Source organism: Scyliorhinus torazame, chromosome 7, assembly GCF_047496885.1.
Source record: "Scyliorhinus torazame isolate Kashiwa2021f chromosome 7, sScyTor2.1, whole genome shotgun sequence".
Classification (NCBI taxonomy): domain Eukaryota; kingdom Metazoa; phylum Chordata; class Chondrichthyes; order Carcharhiniformes; family Scyliorhinidae; genus Scyliorhinus; species Scyliorhinus torazame.
Window position 1 is genome coordinate 323,139,882 of NC_092713.1, and position 23,053 is coordinate 323,162,934.

At 52.3% G+C, this 23,053-nt stretch overlaps 1 protein-coding gene across 5 annotated transcripts in view; it reads left to right on the plus strand.

The window, feature by feature from the left end:
- The window catches only part of arap3 (ArfGAP with RhoGAP domain, ankyrin repeat and PH domain 3), an 806,627-nt gene that overhangs the window by 489,699 nt on the left and 293,875 nt on the right, over positions 1-23,053 (plus strand). For all 5 annotated transcript variants that reach the window (XM_072512821.1, XM_072512820.1, XM_072512825.1 and 2 more), the window contains 2 exons: positions 1,962-2,133; positions 5,655-5,786. In XM_072512821.1, the coding sequence (XP_072368922.1) occupies positions 1,962-2,133; positions 5,655-5,786 (304 nt within the window). The remainder of the gene's footprint in view (positions 1-1,961; positions 2,134-5,654; positions 5,787-23,053) is intronic.

A 23,053-nucleotide genomic window follows, 5' to 3' on the forward strand; every position in this document is an offset into this window, starting at 1 on the left:
GCTTCCACCCTAAACACATTAAAGAAGCCATCCCCTATGGACAAGCTCTCCGTATACACAGGATCTGCTCAGATGAGGACGAACGTTACAGACATCTACAGACGTTGAAAGATGCCCTCATACGAACGGGATATGGCACTCGACTCATCGATCAACAGTTCCAACGCGCCACAGCAAAAAACCGCACCGACCTCCTCAGAAGACAAACATGGGACACAACCGACAGAATACCCTTCGTCGTCCAGTACTTCCCCGGAGCGGAGAAACTACGACATCTTCTTCACAGCCTTCAACACGTCATTGATGATGATGAACATCTTGCCAAGGTCATCCCCACACCCCCACTACTTGCCTTCAAACAACCGCGCAACCTCAAACAAACCATTGTTTGCAGCAAACTACCCAGCCTTCAGAACAGTGACCACGACACCACACAACCCTGCCATGGCAATCTCTGCAAGACATGCCAGATCATCGACATGGATACCACCATTACACGTGAGAACACCACCCACCAGGTACGCGGTACATACTCGTGCGACTCGGCCAACGTTGTCTACCTCATACGCTGCAGGAAAGAATGTCCCGAAGCGTGGTACATTGGCGAGACCATGCAGACGCTGTGACAACGAATGAACGGACATCGCGCAACAATCACCAGGCAGGAATGTTCCCTTCCAGTCGGGGAAAACTTCAGCAGTCAAGGGCATTCAGCCTCTGATCTCCGGGTAAGCCTTCTCCAAGGCGGCCTTCAGGACCCGCGACAACGCAGAATCGCCGAGCAGAAACTTATAGCCAAGTTCCGCACACATGAGTGCGGCCTCAACTGGGACCTGAGATTCATGTTGCATTACATTCATCCCCCACCATCTGGCCTGCGAAATCCTACCAACTGTCCTGGCTTGAGACAATTCACACCTCTTTAACCTGGGGTTACCCCATCTCTGGATCTGTAAAGATTTAATCACCTGCTAATGGTCGCATTCCAAGCATTGTCTGGCATCTTTGAATTTGTCTATATATGTGTTTCTGGAACAGACCTCTTCATTCACCTGAGGAAGGAGCAGCGCTCCGAAAGCTAGTGACATCGAAACAAACCTGTTGGACTTTAACCTGGTGTTGTAAGAGTTTGTACTTTTCTCATTAGAACAGAGAAGGATGAGGGGCGACTTGATAGAGGTTTATAAGATGATCAGGGGAATAGATAGAGTAGGCAGTCAGAGACTTTTTCCCCGGGTGGAACAAACCATTACAAGGGGACATAAATTTAAGGTGAATGGTGAAAGATATAGGAGGGATATCAGAGGTAGGTTCTTTACCCAGAGAATAGTGGGGGCATGGAATGCACTGCCTGTGGAAGTAGGTGTGTCGGAAACATTAGGGACCTTCAAGCAGCTATTGGATAGGTACATGGATTACGATAGAATGATATAGTGTAGATTAATTTGTTCTTAAGGGCAGCACGGTAGCCTTGTGGATAGCACAATTGCTTCACAGCTCCAGGGTCCCAGGTTCGATTCTGGCTTCGGTCACTGTCTGTGCGGAGTCTGCACATCCTCCCCGTGTGTGCGTGGGTTTCCTCCGGGTGCTCCGGTTTCCTCCCACAGTCCAAAGATGTGCAGGTTAGGTGGATTGGCCATGATAAATTGCCCTTAGTGTTGGATGGGGTTACGGTAGGGTGCTTTTTCCAAGAGCTGGTGCAGACTCGATGGGCCGAATGGCCTCCTTGCACTGTAAATTCTCTGATAATCTATGATTAATCTAGGACAAAGGTTCGGCACAACATCGTGGGCCGAAGGGCCTGTTCTGTGCTGTATTTTTCTATGTTCTCTGTTCTATTCCTGTGGAGTTCTTGCAGCTGGTGAGCAGCATTTTAAATGCCCACTCCCGTCTAAAGTTGCAGAGCTTGTTCCAAGTATCGGCTCTCAAAGAAGATTTATTTTGTTGTCCTTGTCTCACAGGCACTTTCTTCAGCGGTAAGCAGTCCCAATCTCCTGCAGAAAGTGACTAATATCTTCTTTGAAGCAGATAAAGTGAACGTTACCGACCCAGATGCCTGCGACACATTTTCTCTGCCTCCTCAAAGCCCCATCCATCAACCTGGCCAGTCACGTGCAGCGCTGAGGAGCTCAGGTATGATATCAAATATACCTATTGTTACGACTGGTCCCTGGGTGAAGAACCCCAATTTATTAATTCCCCAATGGTAGCCCAATTCTGGTCTGTCACCAGGTGAGGAGAAATTACCTGGTCCCTTCTTTATTCAAGTTTGTCGTAACAAGTTTAATTTAAAAGGAATCGTTTCCCCTGGGACTTCCCAATCCAAATACATTTACTTTGTAGAAAGAACCAATTTAAACAGGTTTTCTTGAGTCAGAGTAAATTTATTAGTTACTAAAAAAAAGAACCAGGGCAATGATCAGATATATCATTGACAAGATACAGCAATGCACACATTCAGACTCTGCTCAGATGAGAAGTTTAAGAGTCCAAGTAAATGGAGAAAATATTTACAAATCAGTCTTTGGCTTGTCCACTGCCTTAGATGGTGGGGCGTTGCAGCCGTTATGTTGGGTGATTCCAGGAGAGCTGACTTTGGCAGGTGAGCAGTTAGTTTGGAGGTACTGGATTCCGCAGGGCACCTGAAAAGCGATCCAATTTCCTTTAGATGGTTTCTGCCAAGCTTTTCCAGCAGAGAGAGACAGATCCTTTTTGCCTGCAGATTTTCTGTCGCGGTGACTGCCTGCTGTCTCTCTTGTTTCTGTGTCACACATGCTGACATCCCCAGCATCAGTACACATGGAATAGGTCTGCAGTTGTTTTATCCCAGTTCCTGTGTATTTTAAGGGGCAATTTAGCGTGGCCAATCCACCTAGCCTGCACATCTTTGGGTTGTTTGGGTGAGACCCACATAAACATGGGGAGAATGCAAGCTCCACACAGACACGCGCAGCATGGTAGCACACTGGGTATCACTGTTGCTTCACAGCTCCAGGGTCCCAGGTTCGATTCCCGTCTTGGGTCACTCTCTGTGTGGAGTCTGCACGTTCTCCCCGTGTCTGCGTGGGTTTCCGCCTGTTTCCTCCCTCAGTCCAAAGATGTGCAGGTCAGGTGGATTGGTCATTCTAAATTGCCCTTAGTGTCCAAAAATGTTGGGTTGGGTTTCAGAGACAAAGGGGTTAGGGTGGAGGAGTGGGGCTTAAGTAGGGTGCTCTTTCCAAGGGCTGGCACGGGCTTGATGGGCTGAATGGCCTACTTCTTCACTGTAGATTCTATTGGGGTAGCACGGCAGCACAAGTGGATAGCACTGTGGCTTCACACGCCAGATTCCCAGGTTCGATTACCCACTGGGTCACTGGCTGTGCGGCGTCTGCACGTTCTCCTCGTGTCTACGTGGGTTTCCTTCGGGTGCTCCGGTTTCCTCCCACAGTTCAAAGACATGCAGGTTAGGTGGAAAGCCCATGGTAAATTGCCCTTAGTGACCAAAAGGTTAGGAGGGGTTATTGGGTTATGGGGATAGGGTGGAAATGAGGGATTAAGTGGGTCGGTGCTGACTTGATGGGCCGAATGGCCTCCTTCTGCACTGTATATTCTATGTTCTAAAGAGACAGTGACCCGGACCGGGATAGAACCCGGGTCCTCAGCGTTATGAGGCAGCAGTGCTAACCACTGCGCCACTGTGTCGCCCCAAGTTCCAAGTTCCCTGTGTATTCTGAAAGGGAACAATTAGCGTGTCTCTCGCCCCAGACTCAGAGCTTTATTTGAACTCAGAACATTTACACATTAGATATCGTTCAACAGAATAGAAATGTAGAAAATGGAAGCAGGGAGCGGCCCCTCGAGCCTGCTCTCCATTCATTATGATCATGGCTGATCATCAAGTTCAATACCCTGATCCCGCCTCCCCCCCATATCCCTGGATCCCTTTAGCCCCAAGAGCTGTATCGAATTCCTTCTTGAAATTACACAACGTTTTGGCCTCAACTACTTTCTGTGGGAGTGAATTCCACAGATTCACCGCTCTCTGGGTGAAGACATTTCTCCTCACCTCAGTCCTAAAAGGTTTACCCCTTATCCTCAAACTATGATCCCTCGTTCTGGACTCCCCCACCATCGAGAACATTCTTTCTGAATCTACCCTGCCCTATTAATAGCGAGGTTGTTCTCATGCTGTCAGCATGCCCATCACATTAATTTCCGTTAATTCACACCAATGGATGATTGGTTGTAATTTTCCAAACATCCTTGGATTCGGGAGAAGTAGTGACGCATTGGAAAACTGCCCATGTGATACCCCTATTCAAAAAGGGAGAGAGGCAAAAAGCGGGTAACTACAGGCTGGTTAGACTAACATCTATTTTTGGAATCGATTATTAAGAAAATAATAGCAGCACATTTGGAAAGTCATAATCTAATCAGAGTCAGTGTGGCTTCATGAAAGGGAAATCATATCTGACTAATTTATTAGCGTTCTTTGAGAAAGTCTCAACCAGGGTGGATAGAGGGGAACCAGTAGATGTGATGTATTTGGACTTCCAGAATGTGTTTGACAAGATACCTCACAACAGGTTAAGTCAAAAGATAAGAGCCCATGGTGTTGGAGGTAGTATATTGGTATGGATAGAGAATTGACGAATGGACAGGAAACAACGAGTGGGGATAAGGGGGTCATTTTCAGGTTGGTGACCTGTGGAACCAGTTGCTGATGGGACATCGGCTCCGGACTGCCTCAGCCTGGTCATCTGAGACATGGGTGCTGGGATCTGCCAGCGGCAGGACCGCTCCGAGGCGGACAGGTCGACTCTCGCAGTGGCGTGAGTTCAGACCGGGGGGGGGGGGGGGCGCGCGCTGTATACGTGCGCAATTTTGGTGCCGGCATCACATGGGTCCCGGGTGTGGTACTCCGGGCAACTGGTCCGGTTTCCTATTCGGTCCGGACACAGGGGCGTGAAGCCAGCCTCCACCTGGACCACATCAGCCACCGCACGTGGGGGCCTCAAACCAGTCCAGGTCCGCCAATGGGTCACGTCGCCACCTAGGTCACCACACCAATCACCGTTAACTCCGCCCATTCAAGCTCAAGAAGCTGAGATGCCTGATCAGAATACTCCAACACCAACTCGGACATCGGAATAGGGCCACCAGGCATGGTCATCCAGCCCCCTGCAACACTGGCATCATTGCTGGCCTCTACACTCCTCCCGAAAACGTCGGTCACCGATGCATTACATACCTCACCCGTCAATGTCGGACCGCTGTTCACTCCCCACTCCCTAAACGAACAAGAGGGCCTCAGCCCAATGACATGGACATTTCTCTGGACTTGCAGGGCGGGGTGGGGGGGAGAGGAGAGGTGTTATGACCTCCTTGGGGGCCAAGGGCTGTGCTCCATTTGATTTCCCCCCTACCCAGCTGAGTGTGAACTCCCCCAGTAATTGGGGGTGGGGTTTTGCCTTTAAAAGAGAAACTATTCTGTATAAAACCCTGATCTGAGTGCAGGTCAGGGAGGGTGACCCTTCGGGGAGAGGAGTTATCGTCTTTAGTTTGTTTCTACTCTACCCTGTGATCCTGTCGTCTCCCTATTTGGGTTTTACATATTCTGTCAGTTGTTGTTTGGCATGAACTGAAACATGACTATTCTCTGGTCTCTGCAGAAATTATAAATTCTAACTCCTTGGTTTCAACGGCCATTTACAGTGAGGTCACGCAGCCCACAGTGCATTGTGGGTACCTGTACAAGACCTCAGCCATGACGAAAGTGCCCAGCAGCAGGAAATGCAAAGATGGTATGTGATGGATATCCAATAATTCTGACTGCCTGGTGGATTACTCACAGTTTGAATGTTCTCTGGAAGCTGGTTGCTGGCTCCCCATTGTGGATAGACATCAGACCAGCGCTCTTTTATTTCAAATGTTTGCTTTCAGAGTTCGAGGATGCTGGCATGGCTACATTTATTTTCCATTCTTAGTTGCTTTGAGTTGATGGTTGCATCTAGAATGTGGTCCAGCAGCCTGAAATAATCACATTTTCAGACATGGGACATTTCATGGACAGTCCCTTCTGGATGTTGCTTTGGTAAGTTAAGTGGGTGATGTGCTTCTCTGGAGGCACGTTCACGACAATATTGTTCCCAAATTAAATCAAAATAATTGAACAATATCACACATTCTCTCGAGGACATTGGTGAATAATAATGAGGTAGCCCATTGGGGAGGCACTGGCCGAGTGGTATTGTCGCTGGACGAGTAATTCAGAGACCCAGGGTAACGCTTTGGGGACCCGGGTTCGAATCCCACCTCAGCAAATGGTAAAATTTGAATTTGATAAAAATCTGGAATTAAAAGCCAAATAATAATCTTTATTGTCACAAGTAGGCTTACATTAACACTGCAATGAACATACTGTGAATATCCCCTAGTCGCCACATTCTGGCACCTGCTCGGGTACACAGAGGGAAAATTTGTCCAATTCACCTAACAGCAAGTCTTTCAGGAAGGAGGAAACTGGAGGGCCCCGAGGAAACTCACGGGGAGGACGTGCAGACTCCGCACAGACAGTGACCCAAGCTGGAATCGAACCTGGGACCCTGGCGCTGTGAAGCAATTGTCAATTGTCGTTAAAAACTCATCCGGTGCATTAATATCCTTTAGGGAAGGAAATCTGCCGTCCTTACCTGGTCTGGCCTACATGTGACTCCAGACCCACAGCAATGTGGTTGAATCTTAAATGCCCTCAGGGATGGGCAATAAATCCTGGCCCAGCAATGCCCACATCCCATAAACAGATAAAATAATACATTGCAGCTACAAAATTACCCCAACATGCCAAGCTCCTTCTCCCTCAGCACAATCCTCAGCTCCAGCTCAGAAGAGAATATAAGAGCCTTTGAATTGGGAACAGGAGCAGGTCCTTTGAACCTGCTGCACCATTTAATAAGATCATGACTCTGACCTACTCTGATACCCTTGTTGGTCAAGAACTTCTGCCAAAAGTACTCAGAGACCCAGCCTGTACTGTGAAGGGAATTCCACAGACACCGATGCTCAGAGAAAACATTAGCTACATCTTAAATGGGAGCCCTCTTTTTAAACTGTGGCCCCCTATTATTTGTCTCTCCCACAAGAAACATCCTTTGTAACCACCCTATCGAGTCACCTCAGGAGACTTAAATGTTTCAGTAAGATTGCCTCTCATTCTTGTAAAGACCAATGTATACAGTTCCATCCTTTCCTCATAAAATAAGCCCTTCACCGTAAAAGACAGTTCTGTGCTTTTAATGCAATTGTGTACTTTCCAAGTAAGAAAACCAAAACTATTCACAGTACTAAAAAGTTGACCAGGGAGAGCCAGTGACTGTGATTTATTGAGACTTTCAGAAGGCTTTGGACAAGGTCTCACACAGCAGATTAATCTGTAAAGTTAAAGTGCATGGGAGAACAGGTAATGTCTTGAGATGGATAGAAAGCTGGTTAGCAGACAGGAAGCAAAAAGTTGGAATAAATGGGTCCTTTTTCTGATTGGCAGGTGTCATGGGAATGTCACTTTAAGAAATGTTTGTCTTCTCAAGTGGTTGCAGTGATGTCAGAATGTGGGTGGAGCTGATCTCTGGCTCTGCTTTTTAGTTTTGCTTTGAGGAAAAGCCTGGGTGTGTCTGTTTATTGGTTTCGTTTTTAGTGTTGGAGCTGCAGCCAGCCAAAGAAGGTGTAATTTTGATCTCTCTGCCATCTAAAGACTATCTCTAGATCATTTGGTCAATTCAGAGTGATAACTGCTCTCAGTAGAGAATTTAAACCTGATGTACTTCTGTAAAAATAGTTTTTGTCTTATGGATGTTAAAAGGAAAGTTTAAGGGTTACTTAGTGTTGTATTCTTTGGGGGTTGTATTTGAATTGATGGTTGCTAAGATGTTCACTGTATGTTTTAAAAAGGTTAACTGAGTTCATAGAATAAACATTGTTTTGCTTGAAAAAATACTTTTCGATTTCTGCTGTACACACCTGTAGAGGGGGCCGTGTGATCCCCATACCACAATCTATTAAAGGTTGTGGGTCAGGTGATCTCCATCATATACTTTGGAGTTCTCTAAACTCTGGCCCATGACACAGGCAGTGACTAGTGGGGTACTCCAGGTACCTATTACCCCTTTATATATTAATGATTAATGTTCATTTTATATATTAATGGTTTGGACGAGGGAACGAGATATATCAGGTGGGATTCTCCGACCCCCCGCCAGGTCAGAGAATCGCCAGGGGACGGCGTGAGTCCCGCCCCGCCGCTCCGACTTCGGCTGCCGAACTCTCCAGCGCCGGTGTTCGGACGGGGGCGGGGATCGCACCGTACCGGTCGGGGGCAGTTGGCAGTGGCCCTTCGGCCCTCCAAGCCCATGCCGACCATGCTGCCCATCTAAACTAAAATTTTGTACACTTCCTGGGTCCGTATCCCTCTATTCCCATCCTATTCATGTATTTGTCAAGATGCCCCTTAAATGTCACTATCGTCCCTGCTTCCACCACCTCCTCCGGTAGCGAGTTCCAGGCACCCACTACCCTCTGTGTAAAAAACTTGCCTCGTACATCTACTCTAAACCTTGCCCCTCTCACCTTAAACCTATGCCCCCTAGTAATTGACCCCTCTACCCCGGGGAAAAGCCTCTGACTATCCACTCTGTCTATGCCCCTCATAATTTTGTATACCTCTATCAGGTCTCCCCTCAACCTCCTTCGTTCCAGTGAGAACAAACCGAGTTTATTCAACCGCTCCTCATAGCTAATGCCCTCCATACCAGGCAACATTCTGGTAAATCTCTTCTGCACCCTCTCTAAAGCCTCCACATCCTTCTGGCAGTGTGGCGACCAGAATTGAACACTATACTCCAAGTGTGGCCTAACTAAGGTTCTATACAGCTGCAACATGACTTGCCAATTCTTATACTCAATGCCCCGGCCAATGAAGGCAAGCATGCCGTATGCCTTCTTGACTACCTTCTCCGCCTGTGTTGCCCCTTTCAGTGACCTGTGGACCTGTACTCCTAGATCTCTTTGACTTTCAATACACTTGAGGGTTCTACCATTCACTGTGTATTCCCGACCTGCATTAGACCTTCCAAAATGCATTACCTCACATTTGTCCTGTTTAAACCCCATCTGCCATCTCTCCGCCCAAGTCTCCAAGCGATCTAAATCCTGCTGTATCCTCTGACAGTCCTCATCGCTATCCGCAATTCCACCAACCTTTGTGTCGTCTGCAAACTTACTAATCAGACCAGTTACATTGTCCTCCAAATCATTTATATATACTACGAACAGCAAAGGTCCCAACACTGATCCCTGCGGAACACCACTAGTCACAGCCCTCCAATTAGAAAAGCATCTCTCCATTGCTACTCTCTGCCTTCTATGACCTAGCCAGTTCTGTATCCACCTTGCCAGCTCACACCTGATCCCGTGTGACTTCACCTTTCGTACCAGTCTACCATGAGGGACCTTGTCAAAGGCCTGACTGAAGTCCATATAGACAACATCCACTGCCCTACCTGCATCAATCATCTTTGTGACCTCTTCGAAAGTTAGTGAGACACGACCTCCCCTTCACAAAACCATGCTGCTTCTCACTAATACGTCCATTTGCTTCCAAATGGGAGTAGATCCTGTCTCAAAGAATTCTCTCCAGTAATTTCCATACCACTGACGGAAGGCTCACTGGCCTATAGTTCCCTGGATTATCCTTGCTACCATTCTTAAACAAAGGAACAACATTGGCTATTCTCCAGTCCTCCGGGACATCACCTGAAGACAGTGAGGATCCAAAGATTTCTGTCAAGGCCTCAGCAATTTCCTCTCCAGCCACCTTCAGTATTCTGGGGTAGATCCCATCCGGCCCTGGGGACTTATCTACCTTAATATTTTTCAAGACGCCCAACACCTCATCTTTTTGGATCTCAATGTGACCCAGGCTATCTACACCCCCTTCTCCAGACTCAACATCTACCAATTCCTTCTCTTTGGTGAATACTGATGCAAAGTATTCATTTAGTACCTCGCCCATTTCCTCTGGCTCCACACATAGATTCCCTTGCCTATCCTTCAGTGGGCCACCCCTTTCCCTTGCTACCCTCTTGCTTTTCATGTATGTGTAAAAAGCCTTGGGATTTTCCTTAACCCTATTTGCCAATGACTTTTCGTGACCTCTTCTAGCCCTCCTGACTCCTTGCTTAAGTTCCTTCCTACTTTCCTTATATTCCACACAGGCTTCGTCTGTTCCCAGCCTTCTAGCCCTGACAAATGCCTCCATTTTCTTTTTGACGAGGTCTACAATATCTCTCGTTATCCAAGGTTCCCGAAATTTGCCGTATTTATCCTTCTTCCTCACAGGAACATGCCGGTCCTGAATTCCTTCCAACTGACATTTGAAAGCCCCCCACATGTCAGATGTTGATTTGCCCTCAAACATCCGCCCCCAATCTAGGTTCTTGAGTTCCTGCCTAATATTGTTATAATTAGCCTTCCCCCAATTTAGCACATTCATCCTAGGACCACTCTTATCCTTGTCCACCAGCACTTTAAAACTTATTGAATTGTGGGCACTGTTCCCTAAATGCTTCCCTACTGAAACATCTACCACCTGGCCGGGCTCATTTGAAAAACTTGAGGATAGACAAGTCCCCCGGGCCTGACGGGATATATCCAAGGATTCTATGGGAAGCAAGAGATTAAATTGCAGAGCCGTTGGCAATTATCTTTTCGTCCTCACTGTCAACAGGGGTGGTACCAGGGGATTGGAGAGTGGCGAATGTCGTGCCCCTGTTCAAAAAAGGAACGAGGGATAACCCTGGGAATTACAGGCCAGTTAGTCTTACTTCGGTGGTAGGCAAAGTAATGGAAAGGGTACTGAAGGATAGGATTTCTGAGCATCTGGAAAGACACTGCTTGATTAGGGATAGTCAGCACGGATTTGTGAGGGGTAGGTCTTGCCTTACAAATCTTATTGAATTCTTTGAGGAGGTGACCAAGCATGTGGATGAAGGTAAAGCAGTGGATGTAGTGTACATGGATTTTAGTAAGGCATTTGATAAAGTTCCCCATGGTAGGCTTCTGCACAAAGTAAGGAGACATGGGATAGTGGGAAATTTGGCCAGTTGGATAACGAACTGGCTAACCGATAGAAGTCAGAGTGTGGTGGTGGATGGCAAATATTCAGCCTGGATCCCAGTTACCAGTGGTGTACCGCAGGGATCAGTTCTGGGTCCTCTGCTGTTTGTGATTTTCATTAATGACTTGGATGAGGGAGTTGAAGGGTGGATCAGTAAATTTGCAGACGATACGAAGATTGGTGGAGTTGTGGATAGTAAGGAGGGCTGTTGTCGGCTGCAAAGAGACATAGATAGGATGCAGAGCTGGGCTGAAAAGTGGCAGATGGAGTTTAACCCTGAAAAGTGTGAGGTTGTCCATTTTGGAAGGACAAATATGAATGCGGAATACAGGGTTAACGGTAGAGTTCTTGGCATTGTGGAGGAGCAGAGAGACCTTGGGGTCTATGTTCATACATCTTTGAAAGTTGCCACTCAAGTGGATAGAGCTGTAAAGAAGGCCTATGGTGTGCTCGCGTTCATTAACAGAGGGATTGAATTTAAGAGCCGTGAGGTGATGATGCAGCTGTACAAAACTTTGGTAAGGCCACATTTGGAGTACTGTGTACAGTTCTGGTCGCCTCATTTTAGGAAGGATGTGGAAGCTCTGGAAAAGGTGCAAAGAAGATTTACCAGGATGTTGCCTGGAATGGAGAGTAGGTCTTACGAGGAAAGATTGAGGGTGCTAGGCCTTTTCTCATTAGAGCGGAGAAGGATGAGGGGCGACTTGATAGAGGTTTATAAGATGATCAGGGGAATAGATAGAGTAGACAGTCAGAGACTTTTTCCCCAGGTGGAACACACCATTACAAGGGGACATAAATTCAAGGTGAAAGGTGGAAGATATAGGAGGGATATCAGAGGTAGGTTCTTTACCCAGAGAGTAGTGGGGGCATGGAATGCACTGCCTGTGGAAGTAGTTGAGTCAGAAACATTAGGGACCTTCAAGCAGCTGTTGGATAGGTACATGGATTACGGGAAAATGATATAGTGTAGATTTATTTGTTCTTAAGGGCAGCACGGTAGCATTGTGGATAGCACAATTGCTTCACAGATCCATGGTCCCAGGTTCGATTCCGGCTTGGGTCATTGTCTGTGCGGAGTCTGCACGTCCTCCCCGTGTCTGCGTGGGTTTCCTCCGGGTGCTCCGGTTTCCTCCCACAGTCCAAAGATGTGCGGGTTAGGTGAATTGGCCAATGATAAATTGCCCTTAATGTCCAAATTGCCCTTGGTGTTGGGTGGAGGTGTTGAGTTTGGGTAGGGTGCTCTTTCCAAGAGCTGGTGCAGACTCAAAGGGCCGAATGGCCTCCTTCTGCACTGTAAATTCAATGATAATCTATGATTAATCTAGGACAAAGGTTCGGCACAACATCGTGGGCCGAAGGGCCTGTTCTGTGCTGTATTTTCTATGTTCTATGTATTCCCCAATACCAGGTCCAGTACCGCCCCTTCCCTAGTTGGACTGTCTACATATTGTTTTAAGAAGCCCTCCTGGATGCTCCTTACAAACTCTGCCCCGTCTAAGCCCCTAGCACTAAGTGAGTCCCAGTCAATATTGGGGAAGTTGAAGTCTCCCCTCACAACAACCCTGTTGTTTTTACTCGTTACCAAAATCTGTCTACCTATCTGCTCCTCTATCTCCCGCTGGCTGTTGGGAGGCCTGTAGTAAACCCCCAACATTGTGACTGCACCCTTCTTATTCCTGATCTCTACCCATATAGCCTCGCTGCCCTCTGAGGTGTCCTCCCGTAGTACAGCTGTGATATTCTCCCGAACCAGTAGCGCAACTCCGCCACCCCTTTTATATCCCCCTCTATCCCGCCTGAAACATCAAAATCCTGGAACGTTTAGCTGCCAATCCTGTCCTTCCCTCAACCAGGTCTCTGTAATGGCAACAACATCATAGTTCCAAGTACTAATCCAAGCTCTAAGTTCATCTGCCTTACCTGTAATACTTCTTACATTAAAACAGATGCACTTCAGGCCACCAGTCCCACTGTTTTCAGCAACATCTCCCTGCCTGCTCTTCCTCAGAGCCATACAGGCCCTATTCCCTAGTTCTCCCTCAATGCTCTCACCTTCTGACCTATTGCTCCGGTACCCACCCCCCTGTCATACTAGTTTAAACCCTCCCGTGTGACACTAGTAAACCTCGCGGCCAGGATATTTATTCCTCTCCGGTTTAGATGCAACCCGTCCTTCTTATATAGGACACACCTGACCCGGAAGAGCTCCCAGTGGTCCAGATAACGGAAACCCTCCCTCCTACACCAGCTGTTTAGCCACGTGTTTAGCTGCTCTATCTTCCTATTTCTAGCCTCACTGGCACTTGGCACAGGGAGTAATCCTGAGATTACAACACTAGAGGTCCTGTCTTTTAACTTTCTGCCTAGCTCCCTGAACTCCTGCTGCAGGGCCTCATGCCCCTTCCTGCCTCTGTCGTTAGTACCAATATGTACAACGACCTCTGCCTGTTTACCCTCCCCCTTCAGGATGCCCGCTACCCGTTCGGAGCCATCCTGGACCCTGGCACCAGGGAGGCAACATACCATTCTGGAGTCTCTTTCACATCCACAGAAGCGCCTATCTGTGCCCCTGGCTATAGAGTCCCCTATGACTATTGCTCTTCTGCGCTTTGACCCTCCCTGCTGAACATCAGAGCCAGCCGTGGTGCCACTGCTCTGGCTGCTGCTGTTTTACCCTGATAGGCTATCGCCCCCCCCCCCAACAGTATCCAAAGGGTATACCTGTTCAAGAGGGGGACAACCACAGGGGATTCCTGCACTGACTGCCTGTCCCTTCTGGTGGTCACCCATTTCTCTGCCTGCACCTTGGGTGTGACCACATTTATATAACTGCGATCGATGACGCTTTCCTATATGTTAACTATATGTTTTCTAGCACTAGATTTCTACTATAAATGTGAAAGCTAATACAGTACTCTCCGATCTCTGGCTTAGATACTCCTCTAAATTCTAATTAAGTAATTATGTTTAATTAGTTTAACAATGCTTAATTTTTAAATGTAGTGTAGATTCGCAACCAGCCAGTCAGGTCACAGCTTTACTGTGATGTCACTTCAGTTCCCCCCCCCACACACACACACAATTTGAAAAGGTAATAAAAATAAAAATAAATAAAAAACACTTACCTTCCCAGGTTCTCAGATGCTCTCTGGTTCTCTCCCTGCAGATGAAAAGTTACAGGCCAGAAGAAAGAGAGAGAACAAAACAGTAGGGAAAAAGCACCTTCTCCCACTCTGCACCGAATTACCTCACTGCACCAAATTACCAAGTTCCAAATTCCCACTCTGGATGTGTGTCACTCAGGCTGGGTCTCCTTCACCTGCGCAAAGCTTATTGAGTGCGCTTTCTGTCTGTCTTTTATACAGACCTCAGCTAACCAGGATGACTCACACTCCGCGCCGGCTTCTGTAAGGCTCCGCCATGGCCGGCACGGAGAAGAAACCCCCTGCGCATGTGAAGGAAACACGCCGGCAGTCCTGCACATGCGGCAACTCGCGCCGGCCCTTCGGCGCGGTTTGCACAGCGCCAACCCCTCCAGCGCCGGCCTAGCCCCCGGAAGTGCAGAGGATTCCGCAACTTCCGGGCGGCCCAGCACCAGAGTGGTTCACGCCGCTCTTGGCGCCGGTACGGGCCACCCCGCCAATTGCGGGAGAATCCCGTCCATTATCTCCAAACTTGCAGATGATACAAAGTTGGGTGGGAGGATGAGCTGTGAGGAGGATGCAGAGATGTTTTAGTGGGATTTGGACAGGCTGAGTGAACAAAGAAATGTACAGCACAGGAACAGGCCCTTCGGCCCTCCAAGCCCGTGCCGACCATGCTGCCCGACTAAACTACAATCTTCTACACTTCCTGGGTCCGTATCCCTCTATTCCCATCCTATTCATGTATTTGTCAAGATGCCCCTTAAATGTCCCTATCGTCCCTGCTTCCACCACCTCCTCCGGTAGCGAGTTCCAGGCACCCACTACCTTCTGTGTAAAAAACTTGCCTCGTACATCTACTCTAAACCTTGCCCCTCGCACCTTAAACCTAGGCCTCCTAGTAATTGACCCCTCTACCCTGGGGAAAAGCCTCTGACTATCCACTCTGTCTATGCCCCTCAGAATTTTGTAGACCTCTATCAGGTCGCCCCTCAACCTCCGGCATTCCAGTGAGAACAAACCGAGTTTATTCAACCGCTCCTCACAGCTAATGCCCTCCATACCAGGCAACATTCTGGTAAATCTCTTCTGCACCCTCTCTAAAGCCTCCACATCCTTCTGGTAGTGTGGCGACCAGAATTGAACACTATACTCCAAGTGTGGCCTAACTAAGGTTCTATACAGCTGCAACATGACTTGCCAATTCTTATACTCAATGCCCCGGCCAATGAAGGCAAGCATGCCGTATGCCTTCTTGACTACCTTCTCCACCTGTGTTGCCCCTTTCAGTGACCTGTGGACCTGTACACCTAGATCTTTCTGACTTTCAATACTCTTGAGGGTTCTACCATTCACTGTATATTCCCTACCTGCATTAGCCCTTCCAGGGTGAGTGGACAAATGCATGGCAGGTGCAGTATAATGTGGATAAATGTCAGGTTATCCAGTCTCGTTGCACAATGACAGGTCTGGTTGGCTCCAGAACACTGTTCTGAGAAACTATCCCAAATATATTCTTTGAACTCTTAATTTACACTTCTTTGCCCATCTGATTTGTCTCCAATCTATATGCAGATTAATATCCCCCATGATTATTGCATTACCTTTCTGACAAGCTACCATTATCTCTTCTTACATACCAACTCTGCAGTTACAAATCAGGGGCCTGTACATCACTCCGACAAGTGATTCCTGGGGCGGGATTCTCCGCAATCGGCGCGATGTCCGCCGACCGGCGCCAAAAACGGCGTGAATCAGTCCGGCATCGCGCCGCCCCTAAGGTACGGAATTCCCCCATCTTATGGGGCCGAGCCCTCACCTTGAGGGGCTAGGCCCGCGCCGGACTGATTTCTGCCCCGCCAGCTGGCGGAAAAGGCCTTTGGTGCCCCGCCAGCTGGCGCGGAAATTATTTTCCGTGCGGCATATGCGTCAGCGGCCGCTCACGGCATCCCCGCGCATGCGCAGTGGAAGGGGTCTCTTCCGCCTCCGCCATACTGGAGACCATGGCGAAGGCGGAAGGAAAAGAGTGGTGGGCCCAGATCGCGGGCCAGGCCACTGTGGGGGCACCCCCCGGGACCAGATCGCCCCGCTCCCCCCCAGGACCCCGGAGCCCGCCCGCGCCGCCTTGTCCCGCCAGTAAGAGAGGTGGTTTGATTCTCGCCAGCGGGTCAGGCATTCCAGCAGCGGGACTTCAGCCCATCGCGGGCCGGAGAATCGCCGGGGGGGGCCCACCATCCGGCGCAGCACGATTCCCACCCCCGCCGAATATCCGGTGCCGGAGAATTCGGCAACCGGCAGGGGCGGGATTCACGCCAGCCCCCGGCGATTCTCCGACCCGGTGGGGGGTCGGAGAATCCCGCCCCTTGTCTTTATAATTTCTCATCTCAACCCAAGCTGCTGCTAACTCGTGATTTCCAGAACTTGGGCCAATTGTCCCGAATGTGCTAAACCATCATTCATTTTTGAAAAACAATTTTTATTCAAGGCATTTTCAATTTATAAACACACAGTTCCATCAGCTTTATAGAAGTATTTCCCAACAAAAACCATCCTGTCTTAAACTCTACCTGCCTACTTTGTAACTATACTGTAAACAATATAAAATATTTAAAATAATTGTGGCTATCGGGGGCTGGGTCTCGGAGTTTCGCATTGAAGCCAAAGGAAGCCTGAAAGGGGAATTGGAAATGGGGTGTTGATTTGAAAGCTGGATACATTTCAAGATTGTATTATCATCAAACTTTTCATATTTAATAAATGTTTTTGGTTTCTTGTTGTTAAAAATGAATTAGCAGCCCTTCATCTCTGTTCCATAATGTTTTCTTAAAGTAAAATGTTGCAGCTTTCTGAGTTGGGTTCTATTTAGGAGTTTCCAGTCCAGGAGTCACACTGACTGGGATCGAACAAGAATTACTTCTCTCAGCGTTTCGGAGGTTGTCTCTATCTTTAATGCCCATATCCAACAGTCAAAATTACTGGGCGCGATTCTCCGCTCCCGCGCCGGTTGGGAGAATTGCCTGCCGTGCCAGTTTTCTCCGCGACGCCGGTCCGACGCCCTCCCGCGATTCACCCAAGCGGCAAGATCGGCCCCGTCGAGTTCCACGCGGCGCAGGCCGGAGAATCGCCCGAGACACCCAAAATGTCGATTCTCCGCTACCCCCGCTATTCTCCGGCCCGGATGGGCTGAAGTCCCAACAGCGTGACCCCAGTTCATGTCGTCGCCGTTCACACCTGGTAAATAAAGTCGTCAGCCAGTCGTGCTGGCTGACGCTGAGCAGTGAGGAGGGGAGCGGACTGTTCCTGAGCTCCTGCAGACCGGGTCGGCTTCCCCGAGAACGCTGCGGCCAATGGGGGGTGGGTGGGGGTGGGAGGGGGGGTGGGGGAGGGAGTGGAGGTGGAAGAGGGGATGGAGGGAGTGGAAGTGGGAGAGGGGATGAGGGAGGGAGTGGAGGTGGGAGAGGGGTGAGGAGAGTGTGGAGGGTGTTGTCCATCCGCGAATGCCACATGTCAGCCGCCCTGATATGGCAGGACGGTGACGGCCGCAGGGTGCGTGTGGCTGATGGGCACAGGCGAGTGGCACACTGGTGAGGAGGCCGGTGTGAAGTGACCATTGGACGCAGATAGTGACCAGATGTTAGGCTCGCTCCGTGTCTGCAGGGTGACCAGGCCACCGGGGCACACAGGGATCCCATGCAGCCCGGCTGGCGAGGTGTGGAAGAACCTCCGTGTAGCATGTTGTTTCTCTGCCCCCCACCACCCTCCTGCAGGTCACCATGTATGCCAATCAGACAGCGATGTTCACTGCCGTGGTTGGAGCCGCAGCTCTGGAGTTTGCATTCCGGCAGCGTAGAGTCGGACGGCCCACAGTGGCTGCAGACGCAGCGGTCGCCGGTGCAGCAGAGGGGATGGCCGCGGAGTGGCCCGTCGTCGCCGCGCAGGCCGCAGGCGCTCAGGCCCGGAATGTCCAGGGGGATGCCGAGGGGAACATTGACCCCCCGACGGCGAGGAATGCACAGGAAGCGGGCACAGACGTCCAGCAAGGCCGAGGGTGTACCGTGACAGAATGCCGTTCGAGGCCCTACCAGACATCACATGCAGGAGGAGACTACGGTTCAGCAGGGAGACGGTCGCACATATATGCCAGCTCGTGGCGCACCTCGCACCAGGTGGAATGGGAGGAGGACACGCTATACCAGTCTCCGTATAGACTGGCCCTAAACTTTTACGCTACCGGTTCCTTCCAGGCGCCGAGCGGGGACCTACCCGGGATCTCACAGGCATCGGTCCACAGGTGCATCAGGGCCGTCACCGACGCCATCGCGGACAGGTACACAAAATTCCCCGAGGACCGAGCACAGCAGGAAGCACGGGCACGTGGATTCGCCAAGGTGGCCGGGATACCGATGGTCCAGGGTGTCATCGATGGTGTGCACGTCCCCATGCGCCCACCTGTAGACAGCAGGGAAGTGTTCATGACCAGGAAGTTGCATACTCCATGAACATTCAGGTGGTGTGCGACCCTCACATGAAGATCATGCACGTGTGTGCAAAGTACCCCGTGGGGGCGCATGACGCCTACATTCTGGCACAGTCGTTCATCGCCGCAATGTTCGATGGATGCCCCCCCCCCCCCCCCCCCCCCCCGGCTGAGGGGCTGGTTGCTGGGCGACAAGGGCTATCCATTGAGGTCATGGCTGATGACGCCAATACGGAGGCCTCACACCAACGCGGAGAGCCTATACAACGAGGCCCATGCAGCAACCAGGGGTGTGGTGGGGCGGTGCTTCGGGCTGCTGAAGATGCGATTCAGATGCCTGGACCGCTCCGGAGGGGCCCTGCAGTACCGGCCCGACAGGGTCGGTCGCATAGTTGTGGTTTGCTGTGCGCTGCACAACATTGCCATGCGGAGGGGAGATACTCTGGTGGAGGAGCCGGAGGGAGGACCCGACGGCACCGGAGCCAACGCAAACGACGGGGAGGAGGAGGAGGAGGATGGTGTGCATCAGGGTGAGGGGAGGGGTGCAGGACGCAGACACTGCCCGGGTGCTGGTTACGCCCAGGAGGCTGCGCGACGGCACCGCCGCGGACAGCGGGCACGCGACGCGTTGGTGGCCGCACGGTTCACGCACTGTGGGGGTGGGATTCGCTGAACACTGCCACTTGCACCATCAGTCCTGCACACGGGCGCCACACAGCACCCCCCACCCCCCTCCCCCGCACCCCCGCACCGCGTTCACGGCAACAATTCCACATCACCGTACCACTGTGGCACTACGGGATTGCACAGTGCTGATTGGGTAAGCGGGTGTGATCAGTGCCATGTTGAATGATGACAGCCCGCTCTGCAATGAGCTGTGAGCTCAGATTCGCCAGCCGAGGTCTGACTCATGGCTATAGCTGAACAATGCACTCCGGTGCTCACAGCCTTCGTGACGGATATTTCATCACGTGCCCGTGTGGGGTGGCTGGCGTTGGAGTGCCGAGGACTACGGTGTCCGATTTTGGGAGGCAGGGGGGAAAGGGACAGCACATCAGGCACCGACGTTGAACCCCTCGTTAACCCCAGCGCCACTCGGTCACCCTCACGAGCTCCCCGACACCGGATATAGCACAGAGTCTTACAAGTTAAGTGCAACAGTGAGTTTATTTGTGACCTTCACAGACAGATGCCCTACCCCCTACAACTAAACTGTGCCCTGCACCTGTGCCAACGTATTATGTGCCTAACTTCTTTGCCTTACGGGCCCTACCACTACGTCTGGGTGTGTTCCCGAATGGTACAGCAGGAGTGGAGACGGACTGCTGAGAATCACGTCCTGCGACATGGCTCCCCTACGGCACGCGTTTCCTGGGGCGGCCCGGCTTTGATAGGCCAGGCTGCTCTGCGGGCCTGCTGGATGGCGTGGTGCCACTCTGTCCTGCCCGCTGCCCACCAGATGCGCCAGGGACGGAACGGGGGGAGGCCGAGTGTTCCGTGACGTCCCTTGCTGGAGGCACCGGGACGGGCCCCAGAACCTCCTCCTCCCTCGGGGAGCCCGGTGGCCCCCGGGCCTCACAGTGGGACGGAGGTGCGATCAGAGACATGCCCCGTCGCACCACCGACCCCTGGCACTGTCAGTCCTGGAGGCTTGCAGCGGGACATTCCTGCCATGGTCTGTGCGATCTCAACCTGTGAGTGCACCATGCCATCCATCACGTGTGCCAGGCGGTCAATGCTCCCCACGACTGACTGCTGGGACTGGGCCATGGCATGGTGAGACTCAGCCAGGGCCCGGAGAGCGGCGGCAATGTCGTGTTGGCTCTGGCGCATGGCTACCTGTGAGAGGGCAGCCCTCTCCTGGCCATGGATGACGCGTGCACATTAAGCCCAACGCCTTGCAGAACCTGACCAATGGCCGAAACCCCTTCACCCATTGCCTCCACCGCGGACGCCACCTGTGCGGTGTCGGCCTGGGTGGCTGCGATGAGCGGCACCACTCCCTGCTCCTGGGCATGAGTGGACTCCTCCAACTGCGTGTGCAGGTCCTGGAAGATGGCCCTCATCCCGTTATTCAGTCCCTGGGTGTCCTCATGCATCGGTTGTCCGGGTGCGTCAAGTACATCCAGGAACCCGGGAACCGTCTGGGCGGCAGCTGTTTGCTGGGCCTGGCTGCCCTCCGACCGTCCAGCCCCTCGGCTGCTCCAAACTCCACCTGCTGTACCGGCTCGGCTGTGTGGTGCGCACCAGACCGTGACCCGGGAGCCTCATCACTTATCTGCCCAACCGAGGTGAGTGTCTCTGTGATGGTGGATGGAGTGGGAGACAGCAGTGCCGCTAGCTCGAGGTCATCGTCCGTTAGGAGGTCTGGTGTGTCCTGGTCCCCCTCATGGCCCGGCGCAAGGTGAATGTGGCCCATGTGATGTTCCGCTCCAGGTGATTCCGTGGACTGTGTGGCCGTCCTCTGTGCGTCACCGTCCACTGTCCCCGTCACTGTCGTGGCTCGTGGCCTTACCTTCGGGCAATGCACAGCCATCACTCTCGTCACTGTCCGTCCTGTGCCCCTCAGTATTGTCTCCGTCCGTCGTATGTGCGTCCCCCTCCAGCGTCCCAGACTGAGAGGATGGCCCAGACTGAGAGGATGGCCCTCCTGTCCGACCGACTGCCACCCTCTGCCGTGCGTCCCTGGGTGCGCTTGAGGTTGGAGATGGTCGGCTGTGTCTTGGCCGAGACGACCCTGGACGTTCGGCGGCTGCCCCTGGGGAACACAACGATACGGGGTTCGTTAGACACGCTGGGCCGGGTGTATGGTGGTGGTGGGGGCAGTGTGTGAGGGGGGGAGGGGATCGAGGGTGCAGTGGCCAGAGTGTGAGGGGGGAGGGGATCGAGGGTGCAGTGGCCAGAGTGTGAGGGGGGAGGGGATCGGGGGTGCAGTGGCCAGAGTGTGAGGGGGGAGGGGATCGAGGGTGCAGTGGCCAGTGTGAGGGGGGAGGGGATCGAGGGTGCAGTGGCCAGTGTGAGGGGGGAGGGGATCGAGGGTGCAGTGGCCAGTGTGAGGGGGGAGGGGATCGAGGGTGCAGTGGCCAGAGTGTGAGGGGGGAGGGGATCGGGGGTGCAGTGGCCAGAGTGTGAGGGGGGAGGGGATCGGGGGTGCAGTGGCCAGAGTGTGAGGGGGGAGGGGATCGGGGGTGCAGTGGCCAGAGTGTGAGGGGGGAGGGGATCGGGGGTGCAGTGGCCAGAGTGTGAGGGGGGAGGGGATCGAGGGTGCAGTGGCCAGTGTGAGGGGGGAGGGGATCGAGGGTGCAGTGGCCAGAGTGTGAGGGGGGAGGGGATCGGGGGTGCAGTGGCCAGTGTGAGGGGGGAGGGGATCGGGGGTGCAGTGGCCAGAGTGTGAGGGGGGAGGGGATCGAGGGTGCAGTGGCCAGTGTGAGGGGGGAGGGGATCGAGGGTGCAGTGGCCAGAGTGTGAGGGGGGAGGGGATCGGGGGTGCAGTGGCCAGTGTGAGGGGGGAGGGGATTGAGGGTGCAGTGGCCAGTGTGAGGGGGGAGGGGATCGAGGGTGCAGTGGCCAGAGTGTGAGGGGGGATGATGGGTTGGGGGTGGGGGGGACATGCAGGGTTCTCTCACTTGCTTCTGTGCCTCCGAGCTGGCATGTCGCGACCTCCCGGGCGGATCCCCCAGCGAGATCCAGGGCCCTCTGCTCGTGAACGTTTAGGGGGTGCAGCACAGGAGAACCCCCTCCGGTTCTCACACGCTCACGCTGGTTGTGAGCTGTCTTGTCCTGCGGGGGGGGGGGGGTTGGATAAAGCATCACAGTTAGGCGGGTATTATCAGGGCGTGCAGATATAGGCTATATTAATGCTGGGTGGGGAGACAGTTGGAGCCACGCCATGGCGTCTCGCCAGGGGGGGGGTCCCAGTGCTCATGTGGGTCGAGTACAACGTTGTGCACCCGGAACCCCCCCCCCACCCACCCCCCCACCCCACTTCCCCCCCCTCGTGCACGGGGGGTGGGGGGTGGGGTGGGTGGGGTTGGTTGTGACCCGGGGGCACCCTCATGGCACTTACCCTGGCAGCCCGAGTGAGGTCGTGCAGCTTCCGACACTGCTCCCCGGACCGGGGGCTGTGCCCCACAGCACTCACAGCGGTGCCAACATCACGCCAACCGCGCCTCACCGTGCTGGACGGCTGGCGATGCCCACGCCTTGGGCAGAGGGTGGCCCTTCGGCTTTCAACCTCATCGAGGAGGGTGTCCAGGTCCGTGTCCGGGAACCTTGGTG